Raw genomic sequence first — 21,048 nt, 5'->3', positions numbered from 1 at the left:
TGTAGGAGCTCTTTTAAAATTAGAGTATGTATTATCATGTATAATACAAATAGCTTCTGCAAACTTATTGTATATTTTTGACGACACTCATGGCAATACACTGAGATACTCATATCTGTCCATTTTTTTAAAAGATTGTATTTATTTGACAGAGAGCGAAACAGCGAGAGAGGGAACACACGCAGGGGGAGTGGGAGAGGGAGAAGCAGGCTTCCTGATGCCGGGCTCTATCCCAGGACCCCAGGATCATGACCTGAGCCAAAGGCAGACACTTAAAGACTGAGACACCTAGACGCCCTCTGTCCATTTTTTTAATGGCTTCTGAGATTTTCTTGTTAAAGATTTCCTCCTATCCTAAGGGTATTCAAATATTGTCCCCACTTCTTACTTTTTTACAGGTTGATATATTTATATTTTTAGCTCATTTAACATTTATTTTTTATATGGTGGAAGGTCTGAGGCTAACCTATGTCTTCTATATTGAGGGGCAAGTATGTCAATACTATTCTTTAAATAAGTAATTTTCAGTAAATTGAAGCGCCAACCTCCTTATATGTTAAATGTCCAAAAGTATTCAATGTATCTTTTTCCTAAGCAAATACCAGACTCCTAATCACATTGTTTTCATAGTGTGTTTTCACATATACTAGAGCAAATACTTCCACTTAAATTTTTTTTAAAGATTTTATTTATTTATTTGACAGACAGATATCACAAGTAGGCAGAGGGGCAGGCAGAGAGAGAGGGAGAAGCAGGCTCCCCGCCAAGCAGACAGCCCAACGAGGGGCTCCATCTCAGGACCCTGGGTCCATGATCTGAGCTGAAGGCAAAGGCTTTAATCCACTGAGCCACCCAGGTGCCCCTCCACTTAAATTTTTCTTTTCAAACTTTTCTTAGCAGTTTTTGCATATATTTTTGTTCTATATGAAGTTTAAAATTATTTTATCCTATTAAGAAAGATTACTTGGAGCAGACTTCTTCCTACCTAGAGAACAGAGAAAGGAAGAAAAGCAGTTTGCCACAACTCTCAAAACTCTATCCACGAAGAGGGTATAAGGGAAGCTCTTCCAGATTCTTAGCCTATGATAATGCCACATTCCTTGGCTCTTGATACTACTAAGTCCTGAAAGAAATTCCACATTACATCGCTTTAATCTTGAACTTTTGGATAAGTTGCATAGCACTTTCCCACTGAATTGCTTTGGCACAAACGGCAGAGGCAAGATTCATAACTGTGGGAAGGAAATGTGAGATTTCTATCAGACTGATTCTTTATCCCTGATTACGTAGGTTTCTGCTTCTGTCCTTTACACAAATGTTCAAGCCCATGGTGCTTGATAGATGGTGCTCTGCCGACGGTTTAGAAATACCCATGAAGTTGTTTCTCTGTCCCTCAAATGAGTAAATAAAATCTTTTTAAAAAATGGGGCACCTGGATGGCTCAGTCAGTTAAGCGTCCACCTTGGGCTCAGGTCATGATCTCCAGTCCTGGGATTGAGCCACATGTTGTCACCCTGCTCAGCGGGGAGTCTGCTTCTGCCTCTCCCTCAGCCCCTTCCCCTGCTTGTGTGCTCTCTGTCTCTCTGTCCCTCTCTCAAATGAATAGATAAAATCTTAAAAAAAAAAAAAGAAAGAAAGAAATACTCACAAAGCTGTAAAAGCACACAGCGAACATGTGTGAGTACAGTGGAAGTCACACCTTTCCTTTTACTGCCATGAAATCCCAATGTAGCGTAAATGGAGGATGTGGCTAACTGGGTCTCTGGGCTGTTCACATTTAGGAAACTGTTGGCAAAAGCTGACTTCAGTATAACAAGATTCCACTTGCGCTGAGAAGAATGGTATCACCCTCCCAAAACTATTACAGAGAATGAGACAGCTTCAGCAAGTCTGGACAAACAGGTAAATCCTGCCCCTCCATTAAAACAAGGAAATGACATATATATGCAGTATATGAAAACACAGTGTCTATAAGTATACCATTTTGCAATTGGATTTAAATTATGTAAAGGTTGTTTTTGTTTCAAACTAATAAAATTAGGAATTCTAACATTCAAACTATGAAAGTACACACTTCCTTCTCCACTGGAAAAAAACTAAAAACCATGTGGCTAGGCAAATGGACATGGAGTAGGCTATCAGCTCAGGTCAACCAACTTGGACTTAGAAAAGAGTTCAAGGCCAGGTTTTCTATCCCCCAATCTAAACGTTACTCCTGTCTGCTGCCTCTCCATAACAATAACTAGCATTTGTTGAGCACCACCTGCTAAGTATTATACCTCATGCTTTTAGGTATATGTTCCCTTTTCATCTATACAGTAACCATAGGATAAGTATTTTTCAGATTTATTTATTTATTTTAGGAGTGTGGAGGGGTAGAGGTAGAGGTGGGGAGAGGGAGAGACAGTCTTAAGCCAACTCTGGGCTGAGCTAGGGGCCCGACGTAGGGCTCAATCTCAGGACCCTGAGATCATGACCTGGGCCGAAACCAAGAGTCAAATGCTAAACTGACAGTACCTTTCAGGCACCCCACCATATGTGTAGGCATTATTTCCATTGCATAGGCAAGGAAATGAAGGTACAGAGACTTAGGAAAAATTGCACAGAGTCACATGGATTCAATCAAAGTTCTGTCTCTTTTTTTTTTTTTTAAAGATTTTATTTATTTACTTGAGAGGGAAAGAGAGAGCACAGAGGGGGGAGCAGAGGCAGAGGCTGAGGGAGAAGTAGACTCCCTGCTGAGCAAGGATCCCGATGCAGGACTCCATCCCAAGACCCTGAGATCATGACCTGAGCCGAAGGCAGATATTTAACCAACTGAGCCGTTCTGAAGTTCCCGCCCCGAAGTTCTGTCTCCTAAGATGATCTTTAGTTCCCTACCAGACCATGTCAGCCTGACCTGAAGAATCCAAAGTTCTATTTTTCAGGTGTCTGCTGAAGGACCAAGAGCTACTTTAAAGGTCAAAAACCAAAACTGGCCACTGAACCCCTCAGGCTCCAGGACACAACTACATCTTTGGGGAAGAATGAACCTCGAATATCAAAAGTTGTCGAACTAAAAACAGTGGGAATGGTCCTGAGTCATACCAGTAAACAGACTGCATTTCCAGAGGGGTTTCTATATCACACACAGGCAATCAGAAAGTTCCCTTCAGTTGTTCACTTGGCATTTGTGGAGCCCTTCCACCACCAGGCTGGCACTGAGCATGCAGAGGTGAGCCAGCCCTCGAGGAGACTGCAGAAGTCATGGGGCAGGCAGAGGAATTACTCAGGGCGTGCCATGCCCTCCTACAGATAACAAGCAGTACATATTTGGGGGGGGGGGCCTCCGTGGCTCAGTCATTGACATCTGGGGTTCTGGGATCAAGCCCCAAGTGGGGCTCCCTGCTCAGCGGGGAGCCTGCTTCTCCCTCTCCCACTCCCCCTGCTTGTGTTCCCTCTCTTGCTGTCTCTCTCTGTGAAATAAATAACTAAAATCTTTAAAAAAAAGAAGTAGTAGTAGACATATTTGGTGCTATGGGAACAGAGAGGGCCGGCATCTCTGTCAAACAGTTTCAGAAAGAAGATTGAAAACTGGGGTGGGGGGCGAGGAACACAGACTTTACAAACTACTTTTCTTTTCCCATTGTCCAAAATACTTAAAACTTAAAAAGGCCTCAGATCCACTGCGCTTTATACCCAAAAGAATAGAAAGCAGAGATTCTAACAGATATGCACACTCACAGCAGCATTATTCACAAAGCCAAACGATGGAAACAATGCAGTGTCCGTGGACAGCTGAATGGATCTGGTGATCTGCACATGCGTATGTGTACACGGGATGTATACACACAATATACAGCCTTAAAAAGGAAGGATATTCTTGGGGCGCCTGGGTGGCTCAGTGGGTTAAAGCCTCTGCCTTCAGCTCAGGTCATGATCCCAGGGTCCTGGGATCCAGCCCCACATTGGGCTCTCTGCTCAGCAGGGAGCCTGCTTCCCTCTCTCTCTGCCTACTTGTGATCTCTGTCTGCCAAATAAATAAAATCTTTATTTAAAAAAAAAAAAAAAAAGGAAGGATATTCCGACACATGATACAACATGGATGCAGGCTGGAGACATTATGTTAAGTGAAATAAGTCAGATAGAAAAGGACAGATATTGTATGATTTCACTTAGATGAGACATTTAGTCCAATTCAAAGAGACAGAAGGGAGATCGTGGTTGACAGGGTCTGAAGGGGAAGGGGCTTGTCCTGTAAGGAGTACAGAGTTTCAGTCTGAGAAGATAAGAACTATGGAGACACAGCCACTGCTGACCCATAGCAATGGCAGTGGACTAATGCCACTGAACTGTACCCTTGAAAATGATTAAAATGGTCCATTTTATGTTCTGTACATTTTAAAAGGACCTCAGAGAGTCTAATGCATTGATTCTACGAAAGAGGAAATTGAAGTCCAGAGAAGCAATTATTCAAAGTCACACAGCTTCTTGAGCAGAGACGAAAATACAGACCCTGACACAGTGCTCTTTTGCCGGCCCCATACAAAAACGCATAGCATTTCGTGCCTGCTGAGATTCTAAGCACTTCATGTATATTCATTCAACCCTCAGTACAACCCATGAGGCAGGTTATGCTTCCCCCTATTTTAAAAGTGAGGAAACTGAAGCATAAAGTTTTGTTGTTGTTGTTTTGTTTTTGTTTTTGTTTTTAGAGAGAGAGAGAGCACACAAGTGAGGAGGGGGAGCAGAGGGAGACAGAGAATCTTAAGCAGGCTCCACACTGGACGTGGAGCCCAAGGCGGGGCTAGTTCTTACAACCCTGAGATGATGACCTGAAGTCAAGTTGGACACTTAAACCAACTGAGCCACCCAGGCACCCCTGAAGCATAAAGAATTTATATAATCTGCCAAGATGACCCAGTTAGTGACAGCTCTGCTTGCTGGCCCCAAGGTGCACTTAACCATTACAGCATAATGCCAAATCCAAGTTTTCATGTCCTACCCTCAAAGGCAAGAATTCTGTCCATCTTTAGTACAGTAGATTGTAAAAAGGTCCCCAATTGGGGCACCTGGCTGGCTCAGTGGGTTAAAGCTTCTGCCTTCGGCTCGGGTCATGGTCCTGAGGTCCTGGGATCGAGCCCTGCATCGGGATCTCTGCTGAGTGGGGATCCTGCTTCCTCCTCTCTGTCTCTGCCTGCCTCTCTGCCTACTTGTGATCTCTCTGTGTGTCAAGTGAATAAATAAAATCTTTTAAAAAAAAAAAAAGACCCTGTTCTTAGCCACGCCCTCTGCAATTTGACCTTGCAGCTCACCCATCAAGAAGCAGAAACTACCTCTCCATTCCTTGAATCTGGGCTGGTCTTGCAAAATGCACTGGCCAATGGGATGCGGTAGAAATGATAATGAACTGGTTTCCAGCCCAGATATCAAGAGACCTTGTATGCTTCCTCTTTTTCAGAACCTGCTTCTGTCATATGATCAGGTCTAGGCTAGCCTGCTGGAGAATGAGAGACCTCTGGAAGAGAATCCAGTAGTCCCAGATGAGACTATCCAAGACAAATCTACATTTATCCAGTCCCCACACGTGTAAAAGAACCTAGCCAAGATGAGCTGACCTCAGTCCAGGAACAGGGTAATTTTTTAGGCTCTTCATATATATACACCAGCCTGTTGCTTTCCAGAACAATTATAATGAAGAATAATATTATGACTAGAAGGGACCAAATAAGCATTCTAGGCTGAGGGAATGGAAGTTGGGAAAGTGTGGGATATGTTCAGAGAACAGTGAGTAGTCCATTTTCACTAGAGACTAGTTTGTGCTTATTGGGAAATAAACCCGGAGAAGTAGGTTATACCTGGCTTAATGTCTATCCAGGTCTCTAGGTGTTGAGAAGCCTTTATATGCATAACATGTCCATTTCTGTTTTACAATACCATATGAAAGTGTTATGATTTCCAGTTACAGGAAAGAGTTACCAAGTCAGGATTTAAATATAGACAGTCTGACCCCAGAACTGCCTCATCCACATACTCTAAAACCATGGTGGAGAGACCCAAGATGGCGAGAAGACTGTGAAGATGCTGCAATTGGCCAGGAAAGGAATTATGAGGGCCTGCCCTAAGGAACTGGCAGTGGAGAGGAGAAGGAAGCACTGGCTGTGAGTGACAAGTGAGAATGGGCCACAGGTCTAGACATCGGATTGAGTGAATGAGCTGAAGAATGAAAGGAGCCACAGGGGAATGCTTAGGTGATGAGCCCAGGTGACTGGGACAGCGAGGGTGTTACCATCTCACACGTAAAATGCAGAAACTGGTTTATACATGTTGATTCTGAAACGCCCTGCTTGGGGTGAACACCAGGAGAACTACAGGTGGACTGAATGAAGTACAGAATCCAGGCATGTATGTTTGGGCGATCTGCACAAAGCTAGACCTCAATTTCCTCTTTTGTGAAACAAAGATGTTCTTCTAAAGTTCTATGGATTTTATCTAGCATGAAAACAGAATTGCTACAAAGGACTATCCGATTTTTTTTGGTCTTGAAAGTTATTTTTGTTGGTAATCAAGTGGGAAGAAATGTAATGAACTTGGACACTCAATCAAGAGCACTGAATTTTCTCCTAGTTGCAATTTTCACTGAGAATTAAGATTTTTGTTACTCGTCGGGCGCCTGGGTGGCTCAGTGGGTTAGGCCGCTGCCTTCGGCTCAGGTCATGATCTCAGGGTCCTGGGATCGAGTCCCGCATCGGGCTCTCTGCTCGGCAAGGAGCCTGCTTCCCTCTCTCTCTCTCTCTCTGCCTGCCTCTCCATCTACTTGTGATTTCTCTCTGTCAAATAAATAAATAAAATCTTTAAAAAAAAAAAAAGATTTTTGTTACTCGTATCAATAAGCTTTTGAAAATCTAATGTTTAGTCACCGTTTTAAAATTTCGTTTCTTACAGGGTTTGGTTTTGTTTTGTTTTTTGCTTATTTTTTGTTTGTGAGATTCACAATCAAAATTTCTAAAAAGGGGGAGAAGTAGTTAATATTTATTATGTATCTACCATGTGCCTGGCACCCTGAATGTATATTTCCTCCTTAAAATACAGTCTTGTGGGGAATAGGTAATTGTAACCCATTTTACAAATGAGGAGATGAGGTTTATAGGTTAAATAATTTGACTAACATGAAGCTAATTAAGGACAGAGTTGGCAAAAGGAAGTAAAATGAGCTTTATCTTTTATAGACTTCCTATTCACTGGTACTTTTATTACAATGTCGACTAATAAAAGATGAAGTTAATAAATGTTCTCTTTCCCAGAGCAGAAGTGTTTGAGAACACTGCTTTAAGATTTATGCTCCTACTCAGAACAGAAGATTGAATTGTGTTAATAAATGGCATGGAAGAAAATGCCTAAATTGCAGGGTGATGAGAAACAGATGTGAATTCCCATCTGCCTTCTTCCATACTTGGCTGTAGCATTTGGCAAACTCCTTAACCAATCTGAGTCCCCATTTTCTCAGCTGTTAACACTCAGGATAAGAAAGGGTCACTTACAAAGTTATTATACGAACCACGAAAGAAGAGAAAGAGTACAGAAAGCACCTACTTCATGCCTCACAACATACTCACTCAATTTGTACAATGTCCTTTTCCTTTCCAAGAATATTTAGGCCTCACAACTTACCACTGATATGTAGACTGCGTAAAGAATACTTTTCATCTTCCAATTTTCATGTTAATGATCAACTTTATGTAATCAGCATTAGCAGTGCATATTAATGTATTTTTTTGGATTAGTGATTCTTTTCAAACCCCCAATAAGTGGGTAAGTCAAAGCACTGTCATATGAAAATTAACTCTTCCGCGTGGAATGAGTCCATTAAAATTCACAGGTGAAACAGTTTGTCTGCTAAGCATTCAGCACGTGCAGGGAACTGGAAGCCCAGACCTGCAGCTGCTCCACTGATGCCAACTCCCAGCACCACCAGCACCTCGGATTCACCATGCAGCGCGTAATAAATCTCAACTACATGACATACACATCGAGCAAAGATTTACATTCATAACTCATCCTCCCCTTGCGTAGGAGGTGAAACAGTTCGTAAGTAAACAAAGAATCTAGAAAGACCACTGTTTTTTTGCTTTTATTTTCCCAACTGTGCCTTCTCTATTCTTTCTTTAAAAAAAAAAAAAAAGGGATTTTATTTGTTTGTTTGTCAGAGAGAGAGAGAGAGCACAAATGGGGGGAGCAGCAGGCAAAGGGAGAAGTATTCTCTCCACCGAGCAGGGAGCCCAACTCGGGGCTTGATCCCAGGACCTGGGATTATGACCTGAGTTGAAGGCTGCAGATGCTTGACTGACTGAGCCACCCAAACATTCTCTCTATTCTTTCTTCAAATGCCCTTTTTTCAGTATCAAAAAAGGTACTCCCAAAGATATGTGAGTAATTCCTCATTAAAGTATACATGAATAATAAAGACTAGTGTCTCCCAGAGAGCATTTATTTACACAACTGGGTAAGGTCCCTGGCTTAACCCAAAAGAATGAGACGCTAATGGTGAATGTTTAGTCTGCAAACTAACAAGAAAGAACATTTTCAGTCATAAAAGTCTCTATGTTGCTCCCCAGGTCAACTCAACTAACTCCAGGAGCACTTAAAACAGGCTATGTCTATCACATACCCCAAAAGCTCCTTTACCCAGTGCCCCCAAATACTTGCTTCATAAAATAGATGTAAAGGTAACACCTGCTGACTAGAGCTACAGGGGTGTCATTCCGGTTCTGCCACCACCACTCCCACCACCACTAAAGAGACCCCTGCCGTGAGCTTTCTGGGATGCTCAGCCTATGTCCTGGGAGACTAGGAACCAAGACTATTAACACTGCCAGTGTGGGCGAGAATGAGTTCATGCCTAGGACGGGCCATCGGGGGAGGAGGAAACCTGCCTCCACTATTACACATGAACCGAGCCCTACTACTCAGGGAAGCAACTGCCAGTAACACAGCAGATGATCACAGCCCAGCACATTTTAAGCTCAGAAAGGAAAGTCCTTTCTTTTTTTCCTGGACTGGACTCCATAAAATACTACCCACTGGAACCTCTACCTAAAGATCAGCAGAATTTAAACACAAAGGTGTCAGGGCTATTGGGGGAGACTTCCGGGCTTCCTTAGTGTACCTTACCTGAGATCCATATCTCCTTCGACCCAGAAGGTGAAAATGTTAGAGATGGTTCCCCCAGGGCAGCACCCCATGACGAGAACGGCAATAGCTTGGACGGGCTTCAGAGAGAAACTGATGGCCAGGAGATAGGCTGTGAGAGGCATGAGGCCAAACTGGCAGAGGAGTCCCACAGCAATGCCCCAGGGTCTCCTGATGTGTGCCCAGAGCTTCTGGAACTCCACAGAGCATCCCAGGGAGAACATGAGCAGGCCCATCATCACGGCGGACACCACTGTGAAAACGAGTTCGAGGTTCCCATGTGCCTCCGGTCCCACCGGCAGCTCCTCCTCTGAACTGTTAGCAGCACAGGCTGAGCTGCTGGAACAGTTGGCTCTCATCTCTTCATCTCCTTAAGGCAGCATCACAAATGAACGTCTGCCGCGATGGCTGGGCAGGTCTCGGCCACGTTTTGTAATAATGCAACCAAGTCATGCATGGAGAATCATTCCAATGCTTATTGGCCAGCCAGGTGATTCAGCCTAATCTGATCAATGCATTCATGAATGGCATTATAAAAGTAATTATCATGGGCATGAAACATATAATAAACTGCAGTAAGTAAGGCTTTCCACTTCTGTTCTTACTCACCACTGAATATTCAAGTGAAATGAGACAAGCAAATTTATTGTCAAGTGGAGTGACTGGGCTGTGTCGTCAGCATCACATTGTGTTCCAGGAAAATGGGTTGAGTGCCAAGACGTAATTTGTCCAAATTCAATGGGGATTTCAAAGAACCAGGATGCAATGCTTTGTGGGGAGGAAGGCTAACTGGAAAAAACAAAGGCGCTAAGCCAAAGCCACTCCCCCTCGCATTAGCAAAACATTTCTGTTGAAAATATTAAAGCAAAAGTTCAGTTAAGAAAATTTCAGGAGGGAGCAAGGATCGATCATTTCAGGAGTGCTTCAGAATTGGTCTCAATTTTTCTTCTTTATTGATTCCTTTTTTTTTTTTTTTTAAGTACACGCCAAACCCAACCTAGGGCTTGAACTCAGGACCCTGAGGTCAGGAGTTGCATGCTCTACTGACTGAGCCAGCCAGGCACCCCTCAGTTTGCCTTCTTTTTCTACTAGAATTTGTATCTGAAGCCAGTAATTAAACAACCTGTAAGAATAATATGGTATTAAGCACCTGAATTGTTTCATCGAACATGTGAAAACTCATTTCAGTACCCAAAATAATACAAGGAAGCTGTCACTTTCTTTTGGAGAACAGAGTCGGCTTTGAGATGCCACACCCCTGGGTCTCGTGATGAGGTCTGGGAATTCTGGAAGAGAATGTAATAAAGAGCTTGTCTTGAAGGCTGGGGATAGTCTGAGGCCAGCCTCTGACCGCAATGGCCCAGGGGCCCTTCTCTTTGTCTTAAACACACAGACACACATTTCATTGGAAAACCAGACAAGGAAAATATGGTTCCATGAAACTAAACCTACAAAAGAGAAGATGCCACACCCTTTCTCACAGAGAGCAGAAAGTTTATTTATGGTGTAATGGTTGGTGACAAGGTACACTTTATAAAACACCTCTACATGTCTTAAGAGGAATATTAGCTATGCATTGTTTATTTTTGGATTAGCAAATTTTTTTCCATGACAAAATGCTCTGAGCATGTTTGCTATATAAAAATACAAATTAAGGAGCACCTGGGTGGCTCAGTTGGTTAAGCATCTGCCTTTGGCTCAGGTCATGATCCTGGGGTCCTGGGATCAAGTCCACATCAGGCTCTCCACTCAGCAGGGAGTCTGCTTCCCTCTCTGCCCCTCCTGCTTGTGCTCTCTGTCTCCCTCTCAAAATCTTGAAAAAATACAAATAAAATACAAATGTGAAATAAAATCTAACAACTTGAGGGACACCTAGGTGGCTCAGTTGGTTGACCTTCCAAACCTTGGTTTTGCCTCAGGTCATGATCTCAGGGTTGTGAGACTGAACCGGGTATTTGACACTCAGCAGGGAGTCTGCTTGAGTCTCTCCCTCTCCCTCTGCCCCTCCCCCACTAAAATAAAGAAATAAATCTTTAAGAAAAATCTGACTATTTGAAGAAAGTGGAGAGCATAAACTGGCTTAGGCAAAGACACTGTAAAAGCAGCTCTGAACGTAGAAACTCACTGGAAGCCGTCAGAGGTCAGTATGAGGACCTACTGCCACCAACTCTTGATTCAAGTCCAAGAATAAGCCAGCCATTTACACCAAGCTTGGTGAGTCTGTCAGAAGACAACCCAGGAGGTGCCGAGGTGGCTTAGTAAGTTCAACATCTGCCTTCAGTTCAGGTCATGATCCCAGGATCCTGGGATCCAGTCCCGCAGCAGGCTCCCTGCGCTTAGTGGGGAGCCTGCTTCTCCCTCTGCCTGCTGCTCCCCCTGCTTGTGTGCTCTCTCTTTCTCTCTCTCTGATAGACAAACAAATGAATAAATAAAATCCTTAAAAAAAAAAAAAAAAGAGAAGAAGAAGACAACCCAAAACCACCTGTGCTGTATCAGTGAAAAGCTCAGCAGAGAAATGAACAGTTAGGAATGAGTTAGGTCTTTGGAAAGCTTTGCGCTTCCAGCTGAAGGGGGCAGAGATGTGGTAGAGCTGAGGGAGAATGGAGGAGGAAGACAGAACATTTTCTAAACACCTACTAGGTGACGGTATGCTGGGTCCTTCACACATACGTGTCTGTGTCTAGTGCAGCAGAACTTTCTTTGGTTTTTACTTTAGTGAGAGAAGGTTGTCACATTATTTCTGTCTGGATAATGTCAAAAGGCCTTTGACAGACCCTCTTTGTTCCTGGAAGTCACTCAAAGGCCCTTCTTAGTTAACCAAATTTGAGTTTAATGAGACATTCATCATCAAGGACCTGCTAGGAACTTTTGCTTGGTACTCAGCTCTGATAGCTGGGAAGAAAGGGGCTCCATTGCATAGTGGATGTTCGGAGCTTCCTGAAAGGGAAAGTGACCTTGGACTCTTACCCTTTGAAATAAAGTGCTATCAGAATTTCTCAAATGAGTTAGGATGGTTTCAACTGAGGTCCACTGTCGGGAAAAGATACTAAAGTCCAGTGACCCACCATGAAAGCAAGGGGTGTCTGACAATTTCCTCTAGATCAAGTCACCCTGGCACAGACATCACAGGATGATACAGGGCACAGTGACTGAGTATGTGGATATAACCTAAAAAAAAGTAACCTTGAGAGGTCAAGCTTCAGCCCCGCCATGTTGTATGCAAAGATCTGGACTAGAAGGGGCAAGGCAGCAGTGCACAACAGACCATCTGATTGGGTGGAAACAATTGATTGAAAAGGTCCCAACAAAGCAGCAGCAGCTGCAAACAGGGCCTACCAGTGGGTGCCAGGTTTTTCCCAGTTTGTCCCCATCCTGGGAAGGAAACTCCCTTGAAAGAGTAAGCTCCTGGAGCTCTTGTAGTTTGTAGAAGAGATTTTAGGGGCCCCTGGGTGACTCAGTTGGTTCACCATTAGACTTTTGATTTCAGCTCCAGGTCATGATCTCAGGGTCCTGGGATCATGCTCAGCACAAATTCTGCTTGGGATTCTCCCTCTTCATCTCCCTCAATCCCTCTCCCCACTCACAATCTCTCTGTCTCTCTAAAATAAATAAATAAATCTTTTAAAAAAATTGTAAAGGAGATTTTCAATAGGGGATCCTAAATGTAATTGGCATGTAGGGATTCAAGTGATTAAAAATTTTTAAAAGGAATGTCCAAATTTATACCCTAAGTTAGTGAAGCAGTTCATGAGATCCCATTCAATCTTCACATCCATTCTAAGAGGTAACTACTACCATTCCTGCTTCCCAGATAAGGAAACAAAGGCCTACTAGGGTCCTATGATTTGTCCAGGGTTATTAGACAAGTCAGTTAACATTAGGATTAAAATCCTAGGCTAATTCTCAGCCTATTGTCATTTCCCTTGAACACATCGATGGGAAGCAATGAAAGCAGTCAATAACAGAATCATTCTGAAAAAACTATCAGTTAAACATAGCTGACGTATAAAATACCACAATTTGGAATAAACATGGAAAAACAAACCAACTAATCCTTAATTTCTCAATTTATCTCACGTACTCAACAAGCTTAAAATGCACCTGAATCTGTGCCACATATATACACCTTAGTTCTGAGATCCAGCTATACAAATCACAGGAAATATCTCCTGTATTTCTATTCTCTGCAAATAGATTTAAAGGTGAAAGATACTCTTCAAGAAAACCAACTGAAAAGCCAGGCTCGGGGCACCAGGGTGGCTCAGTGGGTTAAAGCCTCTGCCTTTGGTTCAGGTCATGATCCCAGGGTCCTGGGATCAAGCCCCGCATTGGGCTCTCCGCTCAGTGGGAGCCTGCTTCCCCCTCTCTCTCTGCCTGCCTCTCTGCCTGCTTGTGATCTCTGTCTGTCAAATAAATAAAGATAGAAAGAAAGAAAAAAGAAAAGCCAGACTCTTCTGTCTAGGAATATAAAGGTTGAAGGGAATGTGCCAAAATGAAAGGTAGTTCAACATGGTTAAGGAATTGTTCAGCAAACTCTGAAAATTAGTATAAGGGGAAACATCTAGATGCTTTAAGGACATAAAGAATCCTATAGGTTCCAGGGTGCCTGGCTGGCTCAGTTTGTAGAGCATGTAACTCTTGATCTTAGGGTCTTGAGTTCAAGCCCCATGTTGGGCTAGAGATTACTTTAAGGAAAAAAAAAAAAAGGGGGTGTGCCTGGGTGTCTCAGTGGGTTACGGCTCTGCCTTCGGCTCAGGTCGTGATCTCAGGGTCCTGGGATATAGCCCCGAATCAGGCTCTCTGCTCGGTGAGGAGCGTGCTTCCTCCTCTCTCTCTCTCTCTACCTGCCTCTCTGCCTACTTGTGATCTCTGTCTGTCACATAAATAAATAAAATCTTTAAAAAGGGGCGGGGGACGCACCTGGGTGGCTCAGTCTGTTAAGCCTCTGCCTTCAGCTCAGGTCATGATCCCAGGATTCTGGGATCAAGCCCCGCATCAGGCTCTCTGCTCAGAAGGGAGCCTGCTTCCCCATCTCTCTCTCTGCTTGCCTCTCTGCCTACTTGTGATCTCTCTTTCTGTCAAATAAATAAATAAAATATTTTAAAAAAAAGATCCTATAGGTTCCAAGAGCTTAGGTAAACTCGTGAGATAGATCCAAAACAAAAGGAAATTATGTATTTAATCCAAACTAATTATTTATTATTAATTAATCCAAATTAATTATTTATCCAACCCAAAATTAAAGGAAATTGGCAGTAAGACAATAGACTGTTACATGACATAAGGTAAAAAACCTAATTCTATTTTTTTTTTTAAAGCCAAACCTCAAAAATAAAAATGCTATCACCTTGCAGGGAAAAAAAACAGCCCAGTACTTGAACAGAAAATTCACAAAACAGCAGTTAACAATCATAGGGGGACAAAAACATAGAAATCAACATCAGTAATAATTTTTAAGTATATTAAAATAATATAATACATGTTGTCTATCACTAAGAAAACAACTTAAAGATGAATGTTCCTTGTTGATAAAAGTTGAGTGAAAGTATATTCTCATATACTGTAGGTAGGATTGAAAATTCATGTAAACTTTCAGGGAAAAGTCTGGCACTATGTCACAGAGCCTTTGTCACTGTAAGTCTAAAACCCTGTCTTCATAAATAACCTTCAATACTGGCAGAAATTTATTGGGGCAAATGATTTCATTTGGGGCAAATGATTCCATAATAGCATTGTTTGTTGGTTTGTTTTAAGATTGATTGATTGATTGATTGATTGATTTGACAGACAGAGAGAGCACAAGCAAGGGGAGCAGGGGAGGGAGAAGCGGACTCCCTTCTGAGCAGGGAGCCTGATGTGTGGCTCAATCCCAGGACCCTGGGATCATGACCTGAGTCCAAGGCTGACGCTTAACAGACTGAGCCACCCAGATGTCCCAGCATTGTTATTTATAAATACATTCTTATTTATATTACCATTGCTATTTATAGATCAAGAAAACTGGGAATTTAAATTCCCAAAGTGAGGGGCGCCTGGGTGGTTCAGTGGTTAAATTCCCAAAGTGAGACTAATTTAAGTAAACTATGATACAATAAGATTCTGTGGAGCTATTTAAAATGTAAATATTTTGACAATGAGAAATGTTATTAGAAGGTAAAGCAAAAAAAAAGATATAGATAGGTACAGATAGAATGCTCCGAGCCATGTTAAAATAGTAAGCACAGAGGGGTACCTGGCTGGCTCAGTCAGAAGAGCATCGGACTTTTGATCTTGGGGTTGTGAGTTCGAGTCCCACATTGGATGTAGAGAATACTTAATAAACAAAAACTTAAAATAATAAATAATAATAACATAAAGAGACCAAATTCAACTGCAAAAATTCAGTGATTGCTTCTGAATGTAGGATTATGGATGAATTTTTTTTCGTTATACTTTCGGTACTATGTCATACCTTTGAAATGGCCACAAATTACTGTTTTATAATTAAGGAAAAAGGAACAGAGTCAGACGAAGTTGTGGTTATTTCAAGCAGCTCCTAAAACGTGATAAGAGCCTGATGACTCTAAGGTGCCAGACTGCTGAGATGACTCAATCACTGTCTTTGTTCTTGGGTTTTTATAAGGGAGACTCACAAATACCAAAGCTTCCAGGTAAGAGATACCTGCAGAAAATGGAATGTAAGGGCGTGAGAAGAACTGACGGGCCAAGACAGGACATAGAAAAGCGGGCTGACAAAGTGTTTACCCTGAAACAGCACCCCTCCACCTTCAGAATAAAATAACCAGAAGGGAAAATGAAGCACCTGGAATCAACTGGAAAGACGTGTTTACCTGCACAGGTGGCATGCTAGTTATTATAGTATTTGTGTCCTTTTCCCAACAACCTTTTCTGGCCTCAGCTCGTCAGATCAGATGTTATTAAGATTATAACCGTAAGGGACGCCTGGGTGGCTCAGTGGGTTAAGCAGCCGCCTTCGGCTCAGGTCATGATCCCAGCGTCCTGGGATCGAGTCCCACATCGGGCTCCTTGCTCGGCAGGGAGCCTGCTTCTCCCTCTGCCTCTGCCTGCCTCTGTCTGCCTGTGCTCGCTCTCTCTCCCTCTCTCTCTGACAAATAAATAAATAAAATCTTTAAAAAAAAAAAAAAAGATTATAACCGTAAGGGGCATCTGGGAGGCTCAGTGGGTTAAAAGCCTCTGCCTTCGGCTCAGGTCATGATCCCAGGGTCCTGGGATCGAGCCCGCCATCAGGCTCTCTGCTCAACAGGGAGCCTGCTTCCCCCTCTCTCTCTGCCTGCCTCTCTGCCTACATGTGATCTCTATCAAAATAAATAAATAAAATCTTAAAAAAAGAAAAAAAGATTATAACCATAAAAAAAGAGAGAGAGAGAGAGAGAGATTATAACCATAAATTTTCATGGACTGTTGGGGCACCTGGGTGGCTCAGTCGGCTAAGCATCCAACTCTTGGTTTAGGCTCAGGTCATGATTTAGGGTCCTGGGATCAAGATCCACCCAGGCTCTGCGCTTGGCATAGAGTCTGCTTCAGACTCTCTCTCCCTCCACCTCTGCTGCTCCCCTGCTTGTGCTCTTGCTCTTGTTCTCTCTCCAATAAATAAAATCTTTTAAAAAAAATTGGGGGGGGGGAGGTGCCTGGGTGGCTAAGGCATTAAGTGTCTGCCTTTAGCTCAGGTCATGATCCCAGAGACCCAGAATCAAGTGCCTCCATCGGGCTCCCTACTCAGCAGGAAGCCTGCTTTTCCCTCTCCCACTCCCTCTGCTTATGTTCCCTCTCTTACTATCTCTCTTTCTCTGTCAAAAAAATAAATAAAATCTTTAAAAAAGAAAAATAAAATTTTTTTCAGAGTGTTTGACCCCTAGAATTACAAGAAAATCTTGAATGGATAAGATTAATGGGATTTGTCAGCCATTGGAGAAATAACTGATTCTGATTTTCCGTGATAATAACAGTAAAACCAACTAGCATGTATTGAGTCTTTCCTATGTACTAGGTCCTGTGATAGGTCTCTATATGTGCAGGGTGGTAGAACACGCCACCCCAAAATATGCCACTTTCACATAAGGATTATTTTGAGCAGAAGACAATTGAGAAGCAGATATAAGCACAGCTCCCTGCCCTCCCTCTATATGCCTGAAAATAGGACATTAATGTATAAAGGTGTCTCTCTTTCCCTCTCTACCAGGAAGGACAGAAGCTAACCCCAAGAGATTCCTCTAGACCCTACTAGCCCAGAGATATCTATCCCAGAGGAATCTACAGAAAAAAACCTTGCTAAAACTAGGCCTTATCTACAGTTAGTTTGCCCGTATATTTGCCTTCCCACAATTTGCTACCCCTACAGGCTCAAATTCCTTTTTCTTTGTCTTGGCACTTCTCTCTCATTCTTTTAAGATGCCATGTAAGCCCAAATTCTAACACCTCTTTAAGTTATTCATCTCTGAGTGTGCCCATGTGTATTTGCAATGGACATGTTAATAAACTTCCTTTCCCTCATTAACCTTTTTGTCTAGTTTACAGGACCCCAGCTGGAGAGTCCAAGATGGGGAAGAAAAAAAAAATATCTCAGTTAATCCTCCCAACAATCTTATCACTCAGGTACCATTATTACCCTCATTTACTCAGGAATGGGGAGAAACTTATAGAAGTTAAACAACCTTCCAGAGGCTAAGCTAGGAAATGATAAAGCAAGATCACAAGAGTCAAATCTGGGGTCTATACCATACATGAAAAATAGATGAAATCATGAGAGTTTACAAGGTCCACTCGTTTAAAATATTATTCCTGCCACTCAAACTATATGTCACATCCTGGTCATTCTTCTTCACCTTCCTAAACCCTTAACGCACGTGCCTTTTCAGATGAGGCAGCAGGTGCACAGAAAAGGTGTTGACTGACATTGTGAAAGAACAAGAGCCAAAGAGAGGAACGTCCTAATTCCCACGGCTGAGCAACTCTTATTTTGAAGTAGCTACCTGAGTTAAACACGCAGGATCCTAAATTCAAGGAATATGACCTAGCATTCGCTGTAGGTTGTAAGCTATTTCATAGCAGCCTCCCTAAAAGAATATATAAGCAAAATAGATCCTTGACCACATGCCCCAACTACCCCCAGGAAGAAGGGTAGGAGCAGAGAAAGCAAGACACTTTTCAGTAATGCTGAAAAGGGTTCTTTATATGCTTTATATACTTTCAACAGAGGTTAAGCCCTCAAGCCTTGTTTGAAAAGGATCAAAAGTGTTTTTTCTCCACCCTCCACTTCTAAGCCAGAGGCCATGCACCTAGTACTCATGCCAAAATCAATCAGAATAAAGGCTGCTGCTGAGCTCAAGCATCTGCATTTTACAGGAAAACCAGGCCTCAGTGGCAAGCATCTGGTCTGAGCTTCCAGCTTTTTGATCTGACATTTTCTAGCTACTGTGCCTGGAACAGTCGAAGTGTTCAATAAATATTAGCTATTGTGTTGGTTATTATTATCAATAGCATCTGCTGCATCTCACCCAGAAAAATAACAATGTCAGTATCAAAAAATAAATAAATTCTCCTTTGCTCCTGCTTCCAATTTTCTGATTTGTTTTTCAAAACCTTTTGTTACAGCTTAGAAAATTTCTTTCAAATACTAAGAGAGCCATACGGGATAAAAGATATATATATACTTGTCATGTGATTGCATGATAAAATAAAACCAAAATTAGGAAATATACCTCCTCTCAAATTGAAGGAAATCATGCTAGCTATTTCCACGACTTGTGTGAAGCAATTTCACTGTTGTTAAACTGCCCTGCTAGCTTTCTGATGGTCAGCCTCCTGGGAACACTTGAGCTCTGATACGACAGAGCTTCTGGGGAAGGAGGTGGTGCAGGGAAGGCAGCCCAGTATACAGTTGTGTGTTGGGTTCACGTTGTGCTTATCTTACCTGTTCTACATAGCGGGAGACTAAATGCCAACACTAAATAGTCCTCTACTGAGCAATCTCTGAAACCATGAGAGAGGAAGTCTGCTTCTAGAACTAGGGAGGATTTGCTGTGACAGAAAGGTAATTCCACATAAGAAAAACATGTCACCTGCAACTGCAGCCCAAGGAGGTGACAACACCCACATTTCAATGCTGTGAAAGTTGCAAGCTGCAGAACAAGTCCGTAGAGTGAAGACAGATAATTCAAGGAGAAGGAAAGGGACTGAAACTGAAAGGAGATATGAATGGAAGGCAGAAGCCTACTAGAAAATTCAAAAACAGAGCCTGAGACTCCGGGTACGCTGGCAACATTGCCTTCCCTAGGGACCAATTAAGACTACTATTTGATGCCCATAATTCCAAATAAAGTAAGCCAAGATTCCTAGGTTCTTCTCATATGTTATATCAGTTCTGAAGTACAATGAAAACATCCATAAACTTCCCTATCAATGCCCCTATTTTCTGGTTCCTTCCCCTTTGTCTCCCAAATGAAGCGAAAGAAAACTATAACTGAATTTCACCTTGAGGTCCCTGATGGTGGATTGATAACTCAGTGAAGTTGGAATAGTTTCAGCAACCCCTTGGCCATCTGCCCCCAAATACCGAAGAAAGAACACCAGGTCTGTGGCCCATGATCTCCTCAAAGACTAAAGGGCCAAACCTTTTCTTTTTAAGTATCCATCCTGTCTTCTCTCCATCATGGTGTATCAATTGTGTTAGGGTTAATGGTGTATTATTTAGCCATTGGTCGCAAGATCCAGACTCAAGACCACTGAAATTCTGGATGCAGAGTTGTTGTATAACTCGATACAATTTTGAGAATTTTATAATTTGAGGTTTTATAATATGGAAAGAAGAGTATGATTGAATGTAAGTAGCCAAAAGAGAACTGGAGACATCTAGCTCATGCTAATTGCTGTCTAGTATTCCTCCTCTTCTTGTCATGGGCTGCATTTCTTTTGGGGAAATACCCCCACCTCAGGATTCTCAGCCCTGCAGTTTGACCCAAACCTCTGTTTCAGCAATGTGTCCTGAGTAGCTTAAGCCAATCAGCTAAATAGGGTCTCGCAGCCTTGACACCATTGACACTTGGGGCTGGAAATCTCTTTGTTGTCAGGGGATGTCCTGTGTGTTGTAGGATAGCTGGTGGCATCCCTGGACTTTACCCATTAGATGCCCTTAGGATACCCTATATTTAAGTTAGCCAAAAACATTTACAGACATCGCCAAATGTCCTGAAGGGGGAGGAAGGCAAAAATCACCCTTCATGGAAAACCATTGAGCTAAACTCAACTCTCACTCCAAATTTTAGTAAAGGACCTACTTGCCCCATACCAGCCATATTTTCCAATATTCACTTTCTCAACAAGCTACAGACATTGGGCCAAAGATGGACAAAGCATAGTCTTCTTTTTTTTTTTTTAAGATTTTATTCATTTATTTGACAGAGAGAGATATCGAGAGAGGAAACACAAGGAGGAGAGGGAGAGGGAGAAGCAGACTGAGCAGGGAGCCTGATACAGGGCTCAATCCCAGGACCCTGGGATCATGACGCGAGCCGAAGGCAGACGCTTAGCAACTCATCCACCCAGGCGCCCCAAGCATAGTCTTCTGAAAAAGGTTAGACTTAGAATTCACGTGGATCTAGAATTCCATCTCAATCCCACCTCTTTTAAAGCTGTGTCACCATAGGGAGGTTACAAATCCTTCACCTAACGTCTGATTCCTTCAAAACTAAATGAGGGATCTGGAAATGAACAAGGTTAAACATGTTAACCAAGGTTAAACAAGGTTAAGCATACAACCCAGTCATTCCTCTCCTTGAGGTGCTCCATTCAAAATAAACGAAAGAACGTGCCCATACAACACTCAAGGCAGCTGTATTTCTAAGCGTTCAGAACTAGAAACAG

The 21,048-nt window shown here is 42.6% G+C and overlaps 1 protein-coding gene across 2 annotated transcripts in view; it reads right to left on the bottom strand.

Annotated features, from left to right (window-relative positions):
• Positions 1–21,048, bottom strand: part of SLC10A6 (solute carrier family 10 member 6) — a 47,398-nt gene that overhangs the window by 19,705 nt on the left and 6,645 nt on the right. Inside the window, exon 2 of one of the 2 annotated variants that reach the window (XM_044224582.1) lies at positions 9,151–9,957. In XM_044224582.1, the coding sequence (XP_044080517.1) occupies positions 9,151–9,527 (377 nt within the window). In that variant the 5' untranslated portion in view covers positions 9,528–9,957. Of the gene's footprint in view, positions 1–9,150; positions 10,016–21,048 lie in introns of both variants that reach the window. The other variant, XM_044224581.1, reaches the window with a different exon arrangement.

This window comes from Neovison vison, chromosome 11, assembly GCF_020171115.1.
Source record: "Neovison vison isolate M4711 chromosome 11, ASM_NN_V1, whole genome shotgun sequence".
NCBI classification, from domain to species: domain Eukaryota; kingdom Metazoa; phylum Chordata; class Mammalia; order Carnivora; family Mustelidae; genus Neogale; species Neogale vison.
Note: the sequence above shows the minus strand (reverse complement) of the source record. Positions and strands in the feature narration are given on the sequence as shown.